General features: G+C 41.6%; 1 protein-coding gene across 2 annotated transcripts; it reads right to left on the reverse strand.

Moving 5' to 3' along the window:
• Nucleotides 1–1,381: 1,381 nt before the first annotated feature.
• b3gnt5b (UDP-GlcNAc:betaGal beta-1,3-N-acetylglucosaminyltransferase 5b) lies at nucleotides 1,382–13,561 on the reverse strand. 2 transcript variants are annotated; one of them, XM_082513474.1, is made up of 3 exons: nucleotides 13,455–13,561; nucleotides 6,298–6,473; nucleotides 1,382–4,671 (listed from the first exon to the last, which is right to left on the reverse strand). In XM_082513474.1, exon 3 carries the CDS (start codon nucleotides 4,372–4,374, stop codon nucleotides 3,211–3,213), a length of 1,164 nt encoding a protein of 387 aa, XP_082369600.1. In that variant the 5' UTR covers nucleotides 4,375–4,671; nucleotides 6,298–6,473; nucleotides 13,455–13,561; the 3' UTR covers nucleotides 1,382–3,210. The 2 variants fall into 2 exon arrangements, with proteins under 2 accessions (XP_082369600.1, XP_082369601.1); XM_082513475.1 differs by having other exon boundaries at nucleotides 6,298–6,404; nucleotides 13,455–13,553.
• Between the last annotated feature and the right edge of the window lie 3,037 nt (nucleotides 13,562–16,598).

A 16,598-nucleotide genomic window follows, 5' to 3' on the forward strand; every position in this document is an offset into this window, starting at 1 on the left:
CTCCACCTGTTTGAGCACGTTTGTCATTTGCTGAACGCAGAACGATTTATGACCAAACTGCTGCAGGCGACTTCATTTTAAGTGTGCTGTTTGTGTGCGCAGAGGGAATTACGAAGACTGAAATTTGTACTCTCCAAAACATTTAGAGGTCATCTACTAATGGGAAGATCCGAGGTTTGATTCCTGGCTGCTCCAGTCTGCATACCAAAGAACCCCTCTCATTTACTCTCCAATGAACACATCAAAGAGTCCATCGGAGAGTGAATGTTAAATAGAAAGCACTTAAGTAGAAAAGGATGGAACAAAAGTGCTTAACTCTTTATTTCCAAGCAAGCCATTATAAAAGGCAGAAAAATAAAACAGCATTTCTGATCAAATCACTGATCAGTGTCCACGTCATGCCAGCCGGTGGTTTTGTGAGAGTTTTAAGAGTGAAGCAGAAGGAAGCAAATCTCTTCATCATGCTTGTTGTCCACAACATCTGTTTTTAATTTAGAAAACACCGTTTCACCCCAGACTAGTCGGGTAACCCGACGGAGTGAACAATCAAAGATCTGGACACAAGAGGACTTACGCAGACTTTAGACTCCCCTCAACAGCTCTTGAATCTTGAACTCATTATCCTGTTATCGGTTTCCTGATTGTGTTTGCATGACCTGCTTTGTGTGAGCAGTTTCTGAACAGGCTGCACATATTTATAGTATTTTTTTAATTAGCTGTATTTAACTCCCTATCGCCCCCTCAGGGTTGCTCGGGTGCGCTAATCAGCACAGTCGGTGCCTATTTTTAGGAACTCTCCTCTGTCAACACAATTATTTTCCAAATTTGCCTCTTGGGACCTGACAATAGCTTCTGATGACTAAAGTCAACAGTTAACTCCTCGCGGGACAATTCCCAGAAATGATGACTTGAGTCAAGCCGAGAACAAACAACCGGCTTCTGCTTACAGTCAAAGTAAACAGCTCCACACTTTATGTGACATATCCCACTTTTCTAATTTGCATTTGAACACAACTTCATATTTACAGCTTCAAATGGACACAGAAGTCGTTTTTTTCCTAAACTCAGTTACTGCCAGACAGATGCAGACAGCTGGAACCGTTTTCTGGACGCTCCTAAATCCTGCTCTCCCTTTACAAGTTGCCTCGGAAACGGAGCATCTGTTTCTAGAACAGTTAATCCAGGCGACGTCGGATTTCAGGAACGAGGTGCAATAAATATGTATGCAGACAGTTTCCAGTGAGGCCAAGTTAAGGGAGCAGAGGGTGGCATGTTCATCACCTGTGCTGACTGCGTAATATCAAGTCAAATCCAGAGAGCCTAGTGTTTTGCGTTCTAAGTTTTAAAAAAAAATAAAACTTCAATTCAATATTCAAAAGGGAAGTTTTTAAAATATTTTTTATTCAAAATACAGCTGCAGGAAAGAAGAAATGGAAACAATTTAGCAATTTTAACCAAGAGGGGAGCATGAAGCAAGTGAGCCTTCCAGTCTGCGTGTGTAGTAGCTCCTTTGGGTTTTTTGTTATAGAAAAACTTTAAGGCAAAGAGTATATTAATGGAGGCGTATGCATCTCTTACTGATTAAAACATAATCCCTGCTTTCATTAAATGAAAGGTTAAAAATGTTTTGGCCTCAGTGCCGTCGATCTGACTGTGGCGTCAGACGGACGCCTGTTTCGGGAACCTTTTTATTTTAACACAGGAAAAACCACAAGGTTTCGACAGCACACTTGCTGCGTTGCTCAGTCTGAATGCAACGTTCTGCATTGTGGTTGACAGCTTCCCACCATAACTGATGGCAGTTAAAGTAAAGTAAAGTAAAGTAAAGTAAAGCAGATACATTATGGCCTCCATTAACAGCTGTAGGTGCGAGATGATGCGCGAATAAACCGCTTCAACTAAAAACAAATTGTTTAAAAAAAAAAAAAAAAAAAGTAATTTAATTCATTCAATTCAATCAATTTAATTCATTAAACTTTTTACATAGAGAGTGAGAGTTGAAGTTCTGAAGTTTCACTTTGTTTTTCACACAAGCACAAACCAGACAGCAGAGTGATAATAAAATATGCTCTGGAGATGTTTATGAGCGAACATCATCTTTAGATTCATATCACCTTTTTTGAAATATGCAGTCAAAGTGCAAAAGTCTGCTGCTGGTAGGATTTTCCATTAACTCGTAACTCGTTTCTTACATGCTGGCCACATTTATCATCCACATCATACATCCAGGGAAATTTGTTGTTGTTGTTTTTTTGTTTTTGTTTTTAAAACGAGCAAATAAGTTGTTTTTTTCCCCATATATGTCAAATTGTATCAGACAACGCTGAGTCACTGCTACAACTCTTTAAAACTTGAACCAGGTTTGGCTTGATTGCCAATCTTTGTGATGGTATGACACTGTTGTATCTGTTGAAGTGAGATACATGAATTACTATGTGCCGCTATGCCTCAGTCCCACAGATGTGTACTGAACAGGGGGCACACAAAGGGTTTACAAACCACCTGACCTGAATATCTTTAGTATGGCGCGAAAAACACACGCAAGCACTTTGGAGAAATGCAAAGCAGGGGAAACAAACCTTTCAGTACTTCAAAAGGCTGGCTTGAGGTTTCCTCAGACCTTGTTTCCCTTTTACACAAACTCTCAAGTTCTTCACCAGCAACAGAGTGCAGTCTTCATTCTGATTTTAAAAAACCCAAACGAAAAACAAATAACACACATTTTTACAAATGTGAGTCAAATGTCTTTTTTTTTCCCCCAGTGCAAAAGTAGAGAGGAAGCGTCACAGGTCTGTTCGATTAGGTGTTTCACACATCATTGTCATCACCCAAATGAATCACTTCCGTTTTCACAGATAAGTCAGTCAATTTTAATAACCATGGCTCGTTTATTTAAGCCTCACATTTCACAGTAGGACAATGAGGATGTTGTCTTGTCATTTGCACCACTACTGAGTTTTAATTGCGGCGATGTGTGAACATTGAAGGACTTTTGAAACACTGTGCTGTGAATGAGAATCTATTGTTTGAACTCTAAACACACTGATCTCACACCCACAGTGACACAAATCGCCGGGTCTCGAACACAACACTTCAACGTGACTGTCCGACTGAAAGGACCGAGGTAATATTCTCAGCATGTGCTCATGATCTACAGTGTGACACATTCGCACTCACAGTCTGATGATACGCACAAAGTGTTGAGTAATACTAGGAAAAGGCTGCTTTGCAGGGGTAGGTGTTGAAATAGTAGGGTTTACAAAGCAGAGCCATTTTCACAGCGGTGCAGTACAGATCCCCTAAGAATCCGGAGACCTGCTGCTTCACCTGAGGGTGCGTTGCTGCCTTCCAAACGGCGTGAATGTCTTCTATGTGTCCATGTGATGTCATCATCTTTGCGTAGATACATGGGTGATACGGCGCCTTGCCCTCTCCTGAGAAATAAGTGTGCTCCTGTGGTGACACACCCACGGTGTTGGCGCAGATGCCCATGAACACATCGTCTATGTAAATGGATGCGTTCAGCGTCAGCGTGGCGTGGTAGATTTTCTCCGCGACGTCACTGGAGACAACATACGCAGCCCCAGCTGTGTAGTCTGGGTAGGTCACCCAGGGGTACATCTCATAGGAAACGTAGTATTTGCTCTCCTTGTCGCGGATGGGCGGCGCGCCTCTGTGCACTCGACCGATCCAGAAGTCTTTAACACCTCTGCTACTCACGTCCTGCAGGTAGCTCACCAGGTTGGGCATGTGGACGAAGATGTCATCGTCAGCGGTCATGAGGAAGCGGGCGTGTGGGCAGCGGCTGTGCATCCAGTGGAACTGCATGATCAGCTTCAGGGTCAGGTTGTGGAAGGAGTCTAAAAAGTCTTGCTGGATCAAGTCGCCGTGGAGACGATTCTCCTGGATGAGCTGATCCTGAAAACCAACGCCACTCCTCTTGCTCCACAGAGGCTCCGTCTCCTTGGTCTGAACTGCTCCCAGAACGAACACCACCTTGACCGTCACCCCCAGGGTATTTTGGATGTAGGTCTCGTTCCCCCAGGTGGACCTGATGGCCGTTCGCCTTTCAATGTTCTCTGGCGACGTTTTGACAAAGAGGAGGAGGAGAACATCTTTCCCGACGCATTTATTGGGGTGGTCCATAAGGTACTGGAAGTTGCTGAACATTCTGGCTTGCTTTCGGGGGATGGTGAGGCTCTTGTTGATGTAGGTGAACCGGTTGACCAGGTAGCGATAGGAATAGGATTTGACGTGGCTGACGACGCCGTTGTCCAGCTGCTGCCAGCAGACCATCACCACAGAGAGCACAAGGCAGGTGGTCATCACCTGCACCAACTGGCATTTTCGAACACGGCGGAAATTCAGAAACATCCTGGAATGGGATCAACTAGTGGCTGCGGTCCCTGTCTGAGAGGAGGCGGCAGCGGAGCAGGTGTTGGTGCGTTCAGGGGGGGTAAGGTAATGGAGGTCAACAGTGTTGTTTGATTGCCTCAGAGCATCACTTGCTTGGTATTCCATCCTAGGCTCTCCAACATTCAGCAGGAGGCAGAGGCAGTGGTGAGACTCAGTGGGGGCTGCTGGGAAGTGTGATCCATCGGGGTGGGGGGAGAAAGCCACTCAGTCACTCAGCAGCAGACGACTCATTATTCGCCCACTTAATTTTTGGTTCTGCAAAGAGAGAGAGCGCATTTATAGTTTAATAAATATAAATTAATAATAATTTATATTATATATAAATTAAATATAAATTAAACTAAATATAGTTTAATTTAGAAAAAAAAATCTGTGTAAGGTGATTATAGGCAACTAGAACCACATTTAAAAACAACAACTAGATGTGAAAAATCATTTTAGTTAACTAAAATAAAAGTCCACTCTGGAAACTAACTGAAAATAAACTGAATTCAAAACTAAAATTTTAAATGAAATAAAAACTAATCAGAAAATGCAAAACTGTAATAAGGCTGCTTCCGTGCATTTCGACAGGAGGAAACGGAAACATTCAAAAGGCATAACGTCCTTCTTGGCGGCAAAGCATGGCAGATGCATCTCTCGTGTCAAATTCAAATTTCGCAAACATACTTTTTGCCCGCCATCACCCCGTGAACCCCACATGTACAAGTCCCAGAGTCGCACCATTAGCTGAAGAGCAGATTGTTTGTGGTCGATGGGAGATGGTGGTGTTGGTGGGGAATCTGGGGGTCATGGTGTGAGCGAAAAGAATGCAAAAGCCAACGCAGCAAATGTTGCAATGCAAGCTTGTCCATAATGGAGGGGTTTACTGTGCAGACCCAGTGAAATCGCTGAGAGTCATGGAAAACACTGATACAATGGACGGTGTCAGAATAGCTCAGCAGCACAATACAGAGTAACTCGCTTCCGTCAAGGCCTAGGCTAAAAGCGGGGGGGGGGGGGGGGAGCTTTTTAAACATCACTGGGTGGCCTGTGCCTAATGGGGTCAGTGGCTCCGAATGGCTTTCGTTTCTCTCTGCCCAATAATGAAAAACGCTTCACAGAAACGCTTAACACTTCATCTAGTTTATTACTTTGCTGCCTGCGTGATGCGCTCCTTTTATTATTATTTTTCGCAGATATTTTATAAGAGGGAATGCATTCATGTCTTCATTACAAGCCTGCCAAAGGGAGGGTTCTTAACGGTGCGTGACATGTTAGCATGAATTTACAGGGTTTGTTTACCCGAATCACAATAGAATTAAAAACATGCTTCAGCCTTAATAACTGGGAGAGACATTATTGGGTATTTATTCTAAAGGTTTGAGATATCTGTTTATGGAGGGAGTTGCGCCTCCCTAGAGAGGGGATGACGTGCAACAATGCACAGCTAACAAAGGCAATGTTCTAACACGAGCTTTGAAGGCAGTGCCACAAACAAAAATCATTTCCATTTAGCGCTATTTGCATGTGCTGAGGTCAGAGCTTGTAGCTCTTTTTAGATGCGTGTGGAAATGAGGAACTATATGCAAAGTTTACAGAAGGATAATATATCCTTCACATGCACAGAGTAAAGAAGAACATGTTGCATTTCTCATAAACGATGAACCAGTTAATCTGTTACACATTTATAGATAATCTTCAGGACTCCTGTGTTAGTTGAAACTGTGCACTTTTCTCTACACGGATGATTCTGCTACAGGATACAGTAGACAGACAGCAGCCTTAAGCCAGTTTCTCAACCTAATCTATCCCCCTTGTATGAATAGTCTTGTAGCACAGAAGCAAAATGAGAAGGAGATGGGGGCCAACTGTGACCTGAATGATTATTCTAGCACTTACCGGCAAAAGAAAGTTTCACCGTATGAATCCAGCGACAGCCTCCTCTCCTATACTGAACTTCCTTCTTGACTGCACGGTGCGTCTCTGCTGTCTGACGTTGACCCCTCCTTCAGATGACAAGAGGCAAAAGACTCAACAGAGGCTGGCATCAGTCTTCTGTGAAGTAGTCAAACCACCTGTGGGAGGATCCGAGTGAGAATGTGTGTAGGAATTTTTTTCCTGTTTTTCCTGTTCCCTCTCTTGGTCTGTGTGTGCAGTGCAGACTTCTGCTTGTTTCTGAATGAACCATCTCTGCTCTTGCGCCCTCCCTTTTTTTGCACTGCAGGCAGTTTTCGGTAGGTTGGTAGTGCAGGAAGGACAATAAGAGTAAGCCTGCTCCGACAAACATTACTTTCAAGTTCACAAGCAAACTCCCTGCACACGTCACGCACACACACCTTTGGATTTTCTGAACCTGTAGGAACCAATCGGTATCTGAAGATAAATGCACTATAAACACACTGCATCCTGTATACTAGCCAACATCATTGGTCCCTTTGTCTAACACCAGGAAAGGACTACCTTCAAAAGAGTGTTAATGCAAAATGTGCAGGCAATCAGTGACAGGCAACATAATCAACGTACTGACAGCTCTGACTATAAAAAGCCCACACTTTATCCATTCAGTGTTCACACCAAAGCCTCAGTATCACAACCCTTTTTATTTATTTAGCTTTATAATGAAATGTAGCAGCCTCCACTCCATTAAAACAGGAAATATGAAATCCTAAAGCGGCGTGCCCTGAATTTCACCTGAGAGCCGGTGCGTTGGATGTCTAAAAATATACAAAATGACCTGATTAGACAGAAATGTTTGTCAGGAGGTTACAGAAGTGAAAGACTACACTATGATGCATCAGGTTCTGCACAGCATATGACTAACTGTATTGGGAAAGTGTGAGGAAAAAGTTGTGCTCGGGGTTGGCTTCCCACTCGCACACTCACAGTAATGCTCACATGCTTATTTGATCAGCAGGCACACAAAAGGATCTCAGATCACTGGGACAGTTTTTAATTATGGGAAAGCCATAAAACCACTTACAGGTGTCATTAATTTACTTTATTAACATTTAACACATCCTGCATTGAATCGGGAGCAGAAACTGGCCACGATCAGGTGCTTCCCTTTAAGTAATGCATGTCTCTTTCTAGAATCCTGCAGAGAGCACCTGCTCAAGACCGCTTTATGGTAAAATTATGTTCTTTCCACTGACGGATTATGGACCCAACAGCGCTCACTGAAATCTTCAGTAGTTTATAAATTCTTCTGTAACCAGTGACATCAATATGTTTAGCAACAATAAAGTGTCGCAAAAGCTCATTGGTTTTCCCCGTCACAAGATGTTTTTTTGTGTAACACCTTGGTAATGAGCCATCTAGCACTTAAAAACCGACTGATACTGAAAGTAATAAATTCCTAAATTGGATTAGATCACAGGTGTCGGACTCCAGGCCTCGAGGGCCGGTGTCCTGCAGGTTTTAGATGTGTCCTTGATCCAACGCAGCTGATTTAAATGGCTAAATGACCTCCTCAACATGTCCTGAAGTTCTCCAGAGGCTGGTACTGAACTAATCATTTGATTCAGGTGTGTTGACCCAGGGTGAGATCTAAAACCTGCAGGACACCAGCCCTCGAGGCCTGAAGTTTGAGACCCCTGGATTAGATCTTCAACTGGAACACTAGTGACACCAACAGCACCCTCTGTGATGCCTCCAGCTACCAAGTTGATACTGCATAGCTGCAGACAGGCAGACATACAGCCCCTCCTCTCAGCAGTAGCTTAAATAGTTAATATTCACAACACTAAACAAAGAAAGCTCCCATTTCAACAACACTGCAGTACTGAACATTTACAGTGCTTGTTTTCGGCACCTCTATGCTCCAACATGTGGCGGTGCGCGGTGGGCATACCTTCTGCTATCCCAGTGCCTGTGTGAAGGATATTACTCTGACCGCTCTGCAGCTGTTGGAAACCCACCACAAAGCCTCAGCAACAGTTGTTCATGTCAGTACTACTGGCTTAAACCATCGTCAGAGATCCTCAAACAAGACTTACACCTCGTGTGCAGTCTGCTGGATACCGGAAAGCAATAAATCAGCTCCGGGTTACTGACCCGCCTGTACTGTTTTGATGACGTAAAAGTCAGCCGCCAGCGTGAAGGCATGTTTCTGCATGTTTAGCTCAACAGCTATTGGAAAAATAAAGACATTCCATTTGTCAATACGAGCATTCTTCAACTGCCTTGAAACACTTGTTGACCAATCAACAATCGGAAGTCGCTTACGTCATCCACTTCCAGCAATTTGCAGTCTCGATCTTGGAGAACTGCACTGGAGCACATCTCAGCTGGGTGAAAACCCTGCTCTGCCCTCTGTCTGACTGAAAAGTGTACGTGGATGGACGCATTTGCTGGACCATAAATTGTGCTCGAGTCTATCAGGTCAGCTGATGCTGTTACCAGTTTTAAATGATTGCTGAAAGCTTGTTTTCAGAGGTTAGCTTTCCTCCCAGGGATTTCCTCCATAATTTTAACCCTTTAAATACCAGTTAACTCACATAATTTGTATGATTTATATAGGGATAAAAGCATAAAATCCACATTTTTTTCTAAATAATACATGCAAACTGATTTATTTTCTAACCATGATGGAGGTTAGATGCGTAGCAATAATTAAAAGTATCAATGAGTTTTATGCATCTTTGTTTTTTTGTGCAGTGACCGAAAAATAAAAAAAAACTCCCTCTCAGCTTGTTCGTGGCCAAAAATGGCCGCCCCCTGTTTATGTTTACAAAATACTATAAAATTAATATATATTAAAACACTTTCCTACTTTCGTTGACTTGATTTTTTAAATTAGCATCGCTTCTAGTCATAAAAACCAAAATACAATTCAAATTCAGATATTATACCCTTTGAATACCAGTCGGATTATGTATTATTGCTACGCTTTTGGTGGAAAATAGTAATAAAGTTGACATTTTTTAGCATATGAATGGTGAAACCTAATATTTTTTTTTATCATCATTGCAGGTCAGTAACAGTAACAATGATTTATTTTTACTTTATTTATTTATCTTTTCTTTGGGGGTTTGGGGGTTTGGGGGAGGGGGGGGGGTGAATGGACAAAAAGAAAATCACACATGGTGTGTTAGTGGCCAGAAAGGCAATTTAATGACCAAATAACCACTGAAATGACCAATAAAATGATCAAAATTTATATTCCAGTGTGAGCTTCTGTGTGCATCCTCATTAGCAGCAAGATGTACTAACCACATTAGAGTGGTTTTTGTAGGCACACTTTCTACACCTGGTGCAAAGGGCTGCTGTTCCAGTCCTGGAGGTGCGCCTTTTGCACCTTCTTCTCATTTCGTTGGTGGGATGTGGGTCACACTCTGGTTCATACTACTGTATCTTGAGATCAATGGCAGAAGTGGCTGAGAATCAGGGACAAGGGTGTCTTGCAGTTGTTGAGGTCACCAGCATGTGTCCCTGATTCTCAGGATCACTCTTCATTTGTAGGTTGTAGAGGACTCCTCCACTTCAGTGAAGTTGTTTCCGGCGGGACAAAGGCATCGTATCCCAAGACATCCAGGAAATTGGAGAAAAGAGCCATCAGCCATCAGTTAGTTTTCTTTCTACAACTCGAGGTGCCAGCATCCTCTCTAAGTTATCCAAGCAATATTTGTGCCTATTGTAGTCCAGGATTGCTTCTTGCTTTCACGCATCCTTTATTCCCCATCACTGACTGCTGGTTCCTTGTGTGTTGCTGTCAAAATGCACATTCCTCCGTTGCTTTGGCATGTGGGATATTGCTGTGGTAGTTTTGGTGAAGCCAAAGACAGACAACAAAATCGTCCTCTGTTGCAACTGGAGGAGCTGGGGAGGAAGCTCTGGGTTGTTTCCCCTGTGCCAGTTTTCATCTGAGGGGCTCCTCTGCCAAGGTGCCCGAAGGAAAGACGTCGTCCTCGGAGCTCCTCCGTCAGTTGGAGTCTGAACCCCTTTCCTTTTTTTACTTCCTGAGAACTTCCAGTGTTGTCATTCAACATGCTATGTATTGCTTTATTCTGGTGTAGGCTTTATCTCTACTTCATCCATAATCCTCCAGTCCTCACACCTTGGCCTCCCGTGCAGGTTTGTAAGGGTGCACAGCAGCTAAAAGATCTCCTTTGTTATAAAAAGGTCAAAAGTAGATCTCAGGCTGCTAATGCAGGAAACTGCATACAGGGTGACTCCTGGTTTGATACCAGTGGGTACTGGATTGTAGAGCAGTCTCTCTTCAGTGGTGGGACCCACATGGTTTTCCTTTCATGAGGGATCCACTCAGTCACCGGCTCCTCGGTCTCAGAAAATGCTCCTATGTTCTTTTCCATCAGCTGCTCGACCTCCACCTCCATGCCCTCCAACCCCAATCCTCCCCCAAAGAAGAGGATTCAGGCACTGGCTAGTACTCATCATCAGTGGTGATGCAGTCAGCCTCTTTGGAGATTGTCCCCTCATCTTCTGGAGAGTAAGTTTCTTCCTCTTGGGCAGATGTCTTTTCTTCAAGGACAGAGGACTGCTTGGTGTCCTTGCTCTCTGACCAGATCATATAGGCAGTGCTTGAAGCAGTGATGACCTTCTTGCCATATAGCCAGAATAAATGATCTGGAAGCTGTTAGGCTTACTTACAACAACGTCTGCATCTGCATAAACTCCAGGACACGTTTACAAACAGTGTTTGTTGTTGTTTGCGCTGCAGCTGCAGTTTTGAACTCTGCAAAATGTCCTGTGATTGGGTTTTTTATTTTTGTTTTTGTTTCTAGAGTTAATAGTTTGGGTATGGTATCTTTTTATGAAAAATACAAGAGTAAAAGTTCTTTTAACATGTGCTTCAAAGCTGAGTTTGTCTGGGAACCTCAAAGCTCAATAGCCTGCATCCACAGAAATTCACTGCAGCCTATGTAATGTTTGATGCGTCATTATTTATTCCAGTCTATCTTGCAAATACATGTTTGTGCTGCAATGTCATGCACAAACACAACCTATTAGATCCTTAAGATCAAACCTATGTCAAAATTGTTTCATTATATTGGTCCATTGGAGTGTGGTAGGCCATCAAAGGCCGCTACTAGAAACTCGAAATATTACATGAAATCGTTTGCTTGGCCAAAAATGGGTAAATGATGTAATTTGTTAAAAAACATTAAAAACTACAATTTTCATGTGTTGAGTTTAGAATGAAAGAAATTTTACCTAAATCGCATGATATAGTACTGTCAGTAACAAGGAATCAAAAAAGGTGGTTATAATGGGTTTCAATTGGCCAAAAATGGCCACGATAGAGTCAAGAGGAACAATTTGGTGTATAGTGAATATTATTGACATTATTAAGGAGCTGATGTTGAAAATTAAAAAATCTGAAAAAAATACACACCTTTGGGAAGTTTCATTCCATTTGCATTAACAGAACAAATGATTTTTACAGTTATATGGCTTAAGTATTAAACTTCCTCTTTGTGCTTTCCTCATTTTAAGACATAATGACTAACTTTTAAAGAGACTCAGTCGATTACTAAGATTACTAATGTATAAATAAAACACTTTTTGAACAATGGAAAATGCAACAGAAAGCTAATTATTTACAAATCCCTCAAATCTTATTTAACTGGAAACAGCACAAAAGACAGACAAATGGATTTGCTAAATATGGGACGAATAAAATGTTTCTTGTCTCGTTTTGTTTTATGAACAATCTCATTTTAAAATATCAACAGACAAGTGTCTACTCTAAACGCAGGGGTCCCTCAGGGGCTGAAACTGACAACGATTCAGATGAGCGGAAGGAAATCTTCAAACACTTTGTGACGTTACATTTAAACTGTTGAAATAGTCACCACCTTTTGACAAGTCAAAATGTGGAGGTAACGGTTGTTGTTTCAAAACAAAGTGCCACGGCTGCTGTACTTGTGAAATCGCACTTCAGAATCACTTTTAGCAACAAGGAAGGAAATGATTTCTGTGGTGAGTATAGGGATGCTGAAAAGATGGTGCAGAAAACTGCGTCTGATCAGATGGAGAAAAAAATATGTGGGAGAGTGTATTGGTATAAAATGAAAAGTCTGGCACACAGATATAAGAATGTCGTGGATTACACCCGTGTGCACTAAACAGGATGTTTTATCACAAGATGGCAGATCAATTTGTTTTGCCAACTCAGCTAAACAAGCCGTTTTGTAGATGGTATAACTAACGTGGCAGTTTATCTTAAAACAACAACTGTAATCTTCACATTTTATATTCTCAAAATGATCACCAATATTTTTCTTTCTAAGTCTGTGAACCCCTGCCCTCTTTTATCAGAGACAAGACAGAAAGTGCACTCATATCTGAAAAGTAATCTACAAGAGAGGCTCTCAAACAATAGATATATGTATATTTTATGTAAGTTTCTGCAGTTCCTCTATGTCCCACTTGAAGCTAGCATAAAAACGAGTCAGCCCCCATAGACCTCATATGAAAAAAGGAAACGTTACAGTATTTAAAAGCATTATTACAACCTACAACCAAGAGAAAGCAACAACTTCAATGCTGAGGCTTAAAATGCAGCCACTGTGACACTGTACACTGAACAAAGCAATGCCATGCATTTCTGTTCCCTTCCCCAAACAATGATGATAAAAGCCCAACCATGATCGCAAGATAATTCCTAAAAAGGAACACACTTCAACACTCAACGGGAAAGCAGGATGCTTCACTGCTTGACTGAGTCACACTCATAATTAACACCGATTTAAACCGGCTACAAACGGACACTCTAAACGGTTCAAAGCATCCGAAACACTTGACTTTGTCTTTCCTGTTTTGTCTCTAAGTGTTTTTATGAATCTATGGGAAACACTTTGCTATCTCTTTATTGTGAAAAGATAACTGACACGGAACCAAAGTTTTATCGTTTCTCGCGCGCGCGAGCTCTTAAATATAAAACTACTTCTCTTCAAGTAGCAACAGAAGACGATGAGCTAGCTTAATGGCGATTACTTAATTAACCACTAAAATTAATTTAACCGAAGAAATTCTCAATATCTTGAAACTGAAATAAAGCATTAAATTCGTGTAATGTAAGTGGCTGTGCGTACCTTATAGTACGGTCAGAACTCCCCCAGCCGCTGCCGACTACTCCACGATCCTCACCGTTTAATTGATCGCACGGTAGCTGGAAGGAACCAAACGCCCTCTCGGAGCGAGGGGGGGCTAATTTGCATAGAAGCACACAGTCTGTTAAAAACCCGTCTGTTAAAAGTCTGTTTCTTGTCTATGCCTTGTTGAAACGGGTCATTCATTGTGAAACAGAGTTTATCAATGCCATAGATATCTAATCTTATAAACCAAAGGACTCTCATCACCCCACAAGAAAAGTAGTGACACCTGTAGCGACCAGGCATAAAAATCACCCAGCAATAATAACAATAGTAATAATGATTCCATAGCGACAACTGCTTTAGTTTAGTTAGCGTCAGATCCATCAGGATTGCCAGGTCTCATGTTTCTGCCATGTGACGGGCTGAAGAAAACTAACAAAGCAAGTGTGAGAGGCCTCAAAACACAACTTTTATAAATAATAATAGCAAGTCCACACCACTTTCCCCTCCACTGAACACTACTAGTTTGAACGTCAGGCACAGATTATTATCCATGATCTATCAACTCTGATTCTATCAGTATAAACGCTCAACTGAACACATGCAAATTCTAATGACAGTTAAAAGTGCTGTCTTTAGGGCATGACAAGTAACCATGTTGATCTGTCTATCTAAAAGATGGATCAGTTTTAAGTGACATTCATGCCACTTAAAACCCCCAACGTAAACTGGATGTAGTTAATCTAGTTTCATAGCAATCTGACTGTAAGATATTATCTGTGAGACTCAAAATGTTTAACAGGAACTGAAGTTTTGTTTGTCGCTTACAGCTATTTCTAAGAATCTTTCCTTTATTTTTTAGTTTTCGTGTATATGGGGCTTAAAGCATGCCAGCTTTCATGTCTTATTGACTCGCTACCTAGAAAAAGATCAGGTTACAATCATTCATCTGCTGGAACAGAATAAAGTGAATGTGAGTTTACAAGGAGTGGACTGAGGCCAGTGTTGGTGTTTTCTGTGTTATCAGCTTTGACATGACTTCAAATATCTGTCACATTATTTAACCCAAAGTCCAGGAGTGTGTCTGTAAACATATTATGACACATGAACGTCAGTCAAGATTTGAGCTGATATTACAAATATGTGACGCTAAAAATGGATCACTGTGTTTCTTGGACTTTTCTATTGGTCTGAGTGCTGTCAGACAAATCTTTCAACTCTTTAACTCTGGAAAGCTGAAGAAAAAGAAGTAACCCTACTGAGCTGTTTGTGCCACGTCTCAGACAAGATGACTGAGTTTCCATACGAAGTTGGCGAGGGTGGTCTCTATGCAGCTACCCTCGGGAAAACCCAGAAACCACATCTTTATAGATATATACTGAGGCGTCAAAACTCGTCATTAAGGGTACGGGGGTCGTCTTTATGTGTAAAAGTATACTGTCAAAAAGAATATGCTAGTTCTAGTCAATAACGACCACTGATCACTCTCAAGTGGTTAACAGGCCTTGTTAATTTAAAACACGTGGTATATTTCAGCTTCAATGTACGCTGTTCAGCCCGTGTGTATTAGAGAAAAACCAAAAAATTCAAACTTGTGTGACCAGTTGTTGCTTTTCAAGAATGTATTCTGTTTCCAGCCTGAAAAAAAGAACAGTTTGAAGAAATCAGTAAAAGTTCACCATGACATCCACACGCATTATAGTGGCAAATAACCTCACCACAAACGTCACAGGCGAGAGATCGCACGGCTCTGCCTTCGCCTATACCACATACATTGTTTCCTTTACTATAACTTCTTAAGCACCACGCCCCCAGGTACGGGGGCGAAAGGGAGATCGCATTGGTGCTTAACAAGAAATATTGAAGCAATGGAATATTGCTTCACCTTCGCAAGAGCTGACTTTTCAGTCCTATGAAACAAAGTGAAGTGAGAGTTGGCGCTTTGTTCATAGAAATACCAATGCATTTCAATAAATAAATTTTCATATATTTCCTTTGTTCGGAACATGTTATATAATAAATAAATGTTATATAATACTTTTGTCTTCATTTCGGCTTATGACTATTCTACAAAAGGAGTATTAGGAAGAATTAAGATTAAGAAAACACATTAAGAAAACAAATAGAATTGATTTAGAGAATAAAGTCAAAAGGAGGTAACGGTTGTTGTTTCAAGACAAAGTGCCACGGCTGCTATACTCTCAGAGTTTGTGAAATCGTATTTCAGAATCACTTTTAGTAACAAGGAAGGAAATGATTTCTGTGGTGATAAGTATAGGGATGCTGAAAAGATGGTGCAGAAAGCTGCGTCTGATCAGATGGAAAAAGCATATAAACCTGGGAGAGTGTATTTGTATAAAATGAAAAGGCTTTATTCTCAAAACGATCAACAAAAGTCTTCTTTCTAAATGTGGCCCTAACACTCTGTCAGACTGTTCTCAGAGAGCTGTGCTGAAGCATATTCACAGGATATTGAAAGGAAGGGAAAACCGTGTTAGGAAAAGGGAAAATCACAGCCCCGAGAGGAATCTCAGGAACCTGAGAGCACTTCACAAGGAGTGGACTGAGGCCAGTGTTGGTGCTTGGAGAACCACCATGCGCAGACGTTGCTACAACTGTCACTTTACTAATATGAGCACGCACTTGAAGCAGAGACATCAGAAGTGTTTTACCTGATGTAAGAAAAATAAAAGAAGTGTTTGCCCAGTGGTCAAAAGGAAATCCAGGTCTTAAAGTCTGGAGTCATATTAAGTCGAGTCTGTGGGGATTTTAGGTGCCGTGTGATCAACTGGTGCTGGTCACAATTGGTCTGTTGTGTTTTATCGAGTCCAAAGTCAACGCCATTTCAGAGCACTTCATAGGAAATAAACGAATACATTTTTTATGGAGATTTCCTTTTACAGCAGGACTTTGCACTGGCCCACAGTGCCAAAAAATGGCAACCATGTTCTTACCTTTCCAGTGGTCATAACCAGCCAACTCCCATGAGCTCCAGCCAAGTACTGAGTGCATGAATTAACATGTTTTGTTATGTTTGACATTTCTATATGGAAATAATTGGTTTTAATTGGTCTTAGGAAACAATATTTTGAGGTACTGGATATCTGATTTCCATGCGCCACAACACTGGTCTAGAAAACA

The sequence above is a fragment of the Aulonocara stuartgranti genome, assembly GCF_965226115.1.
Source record: "Aulonocara stuartgranti genome assembly, chromosome: 18".
NCBI lineage: Eukaryota > Metazoa > Chordata > Actinopteri > Cichliformes > Cichlidae > Aulonocara > Aulonocara stuartgranti.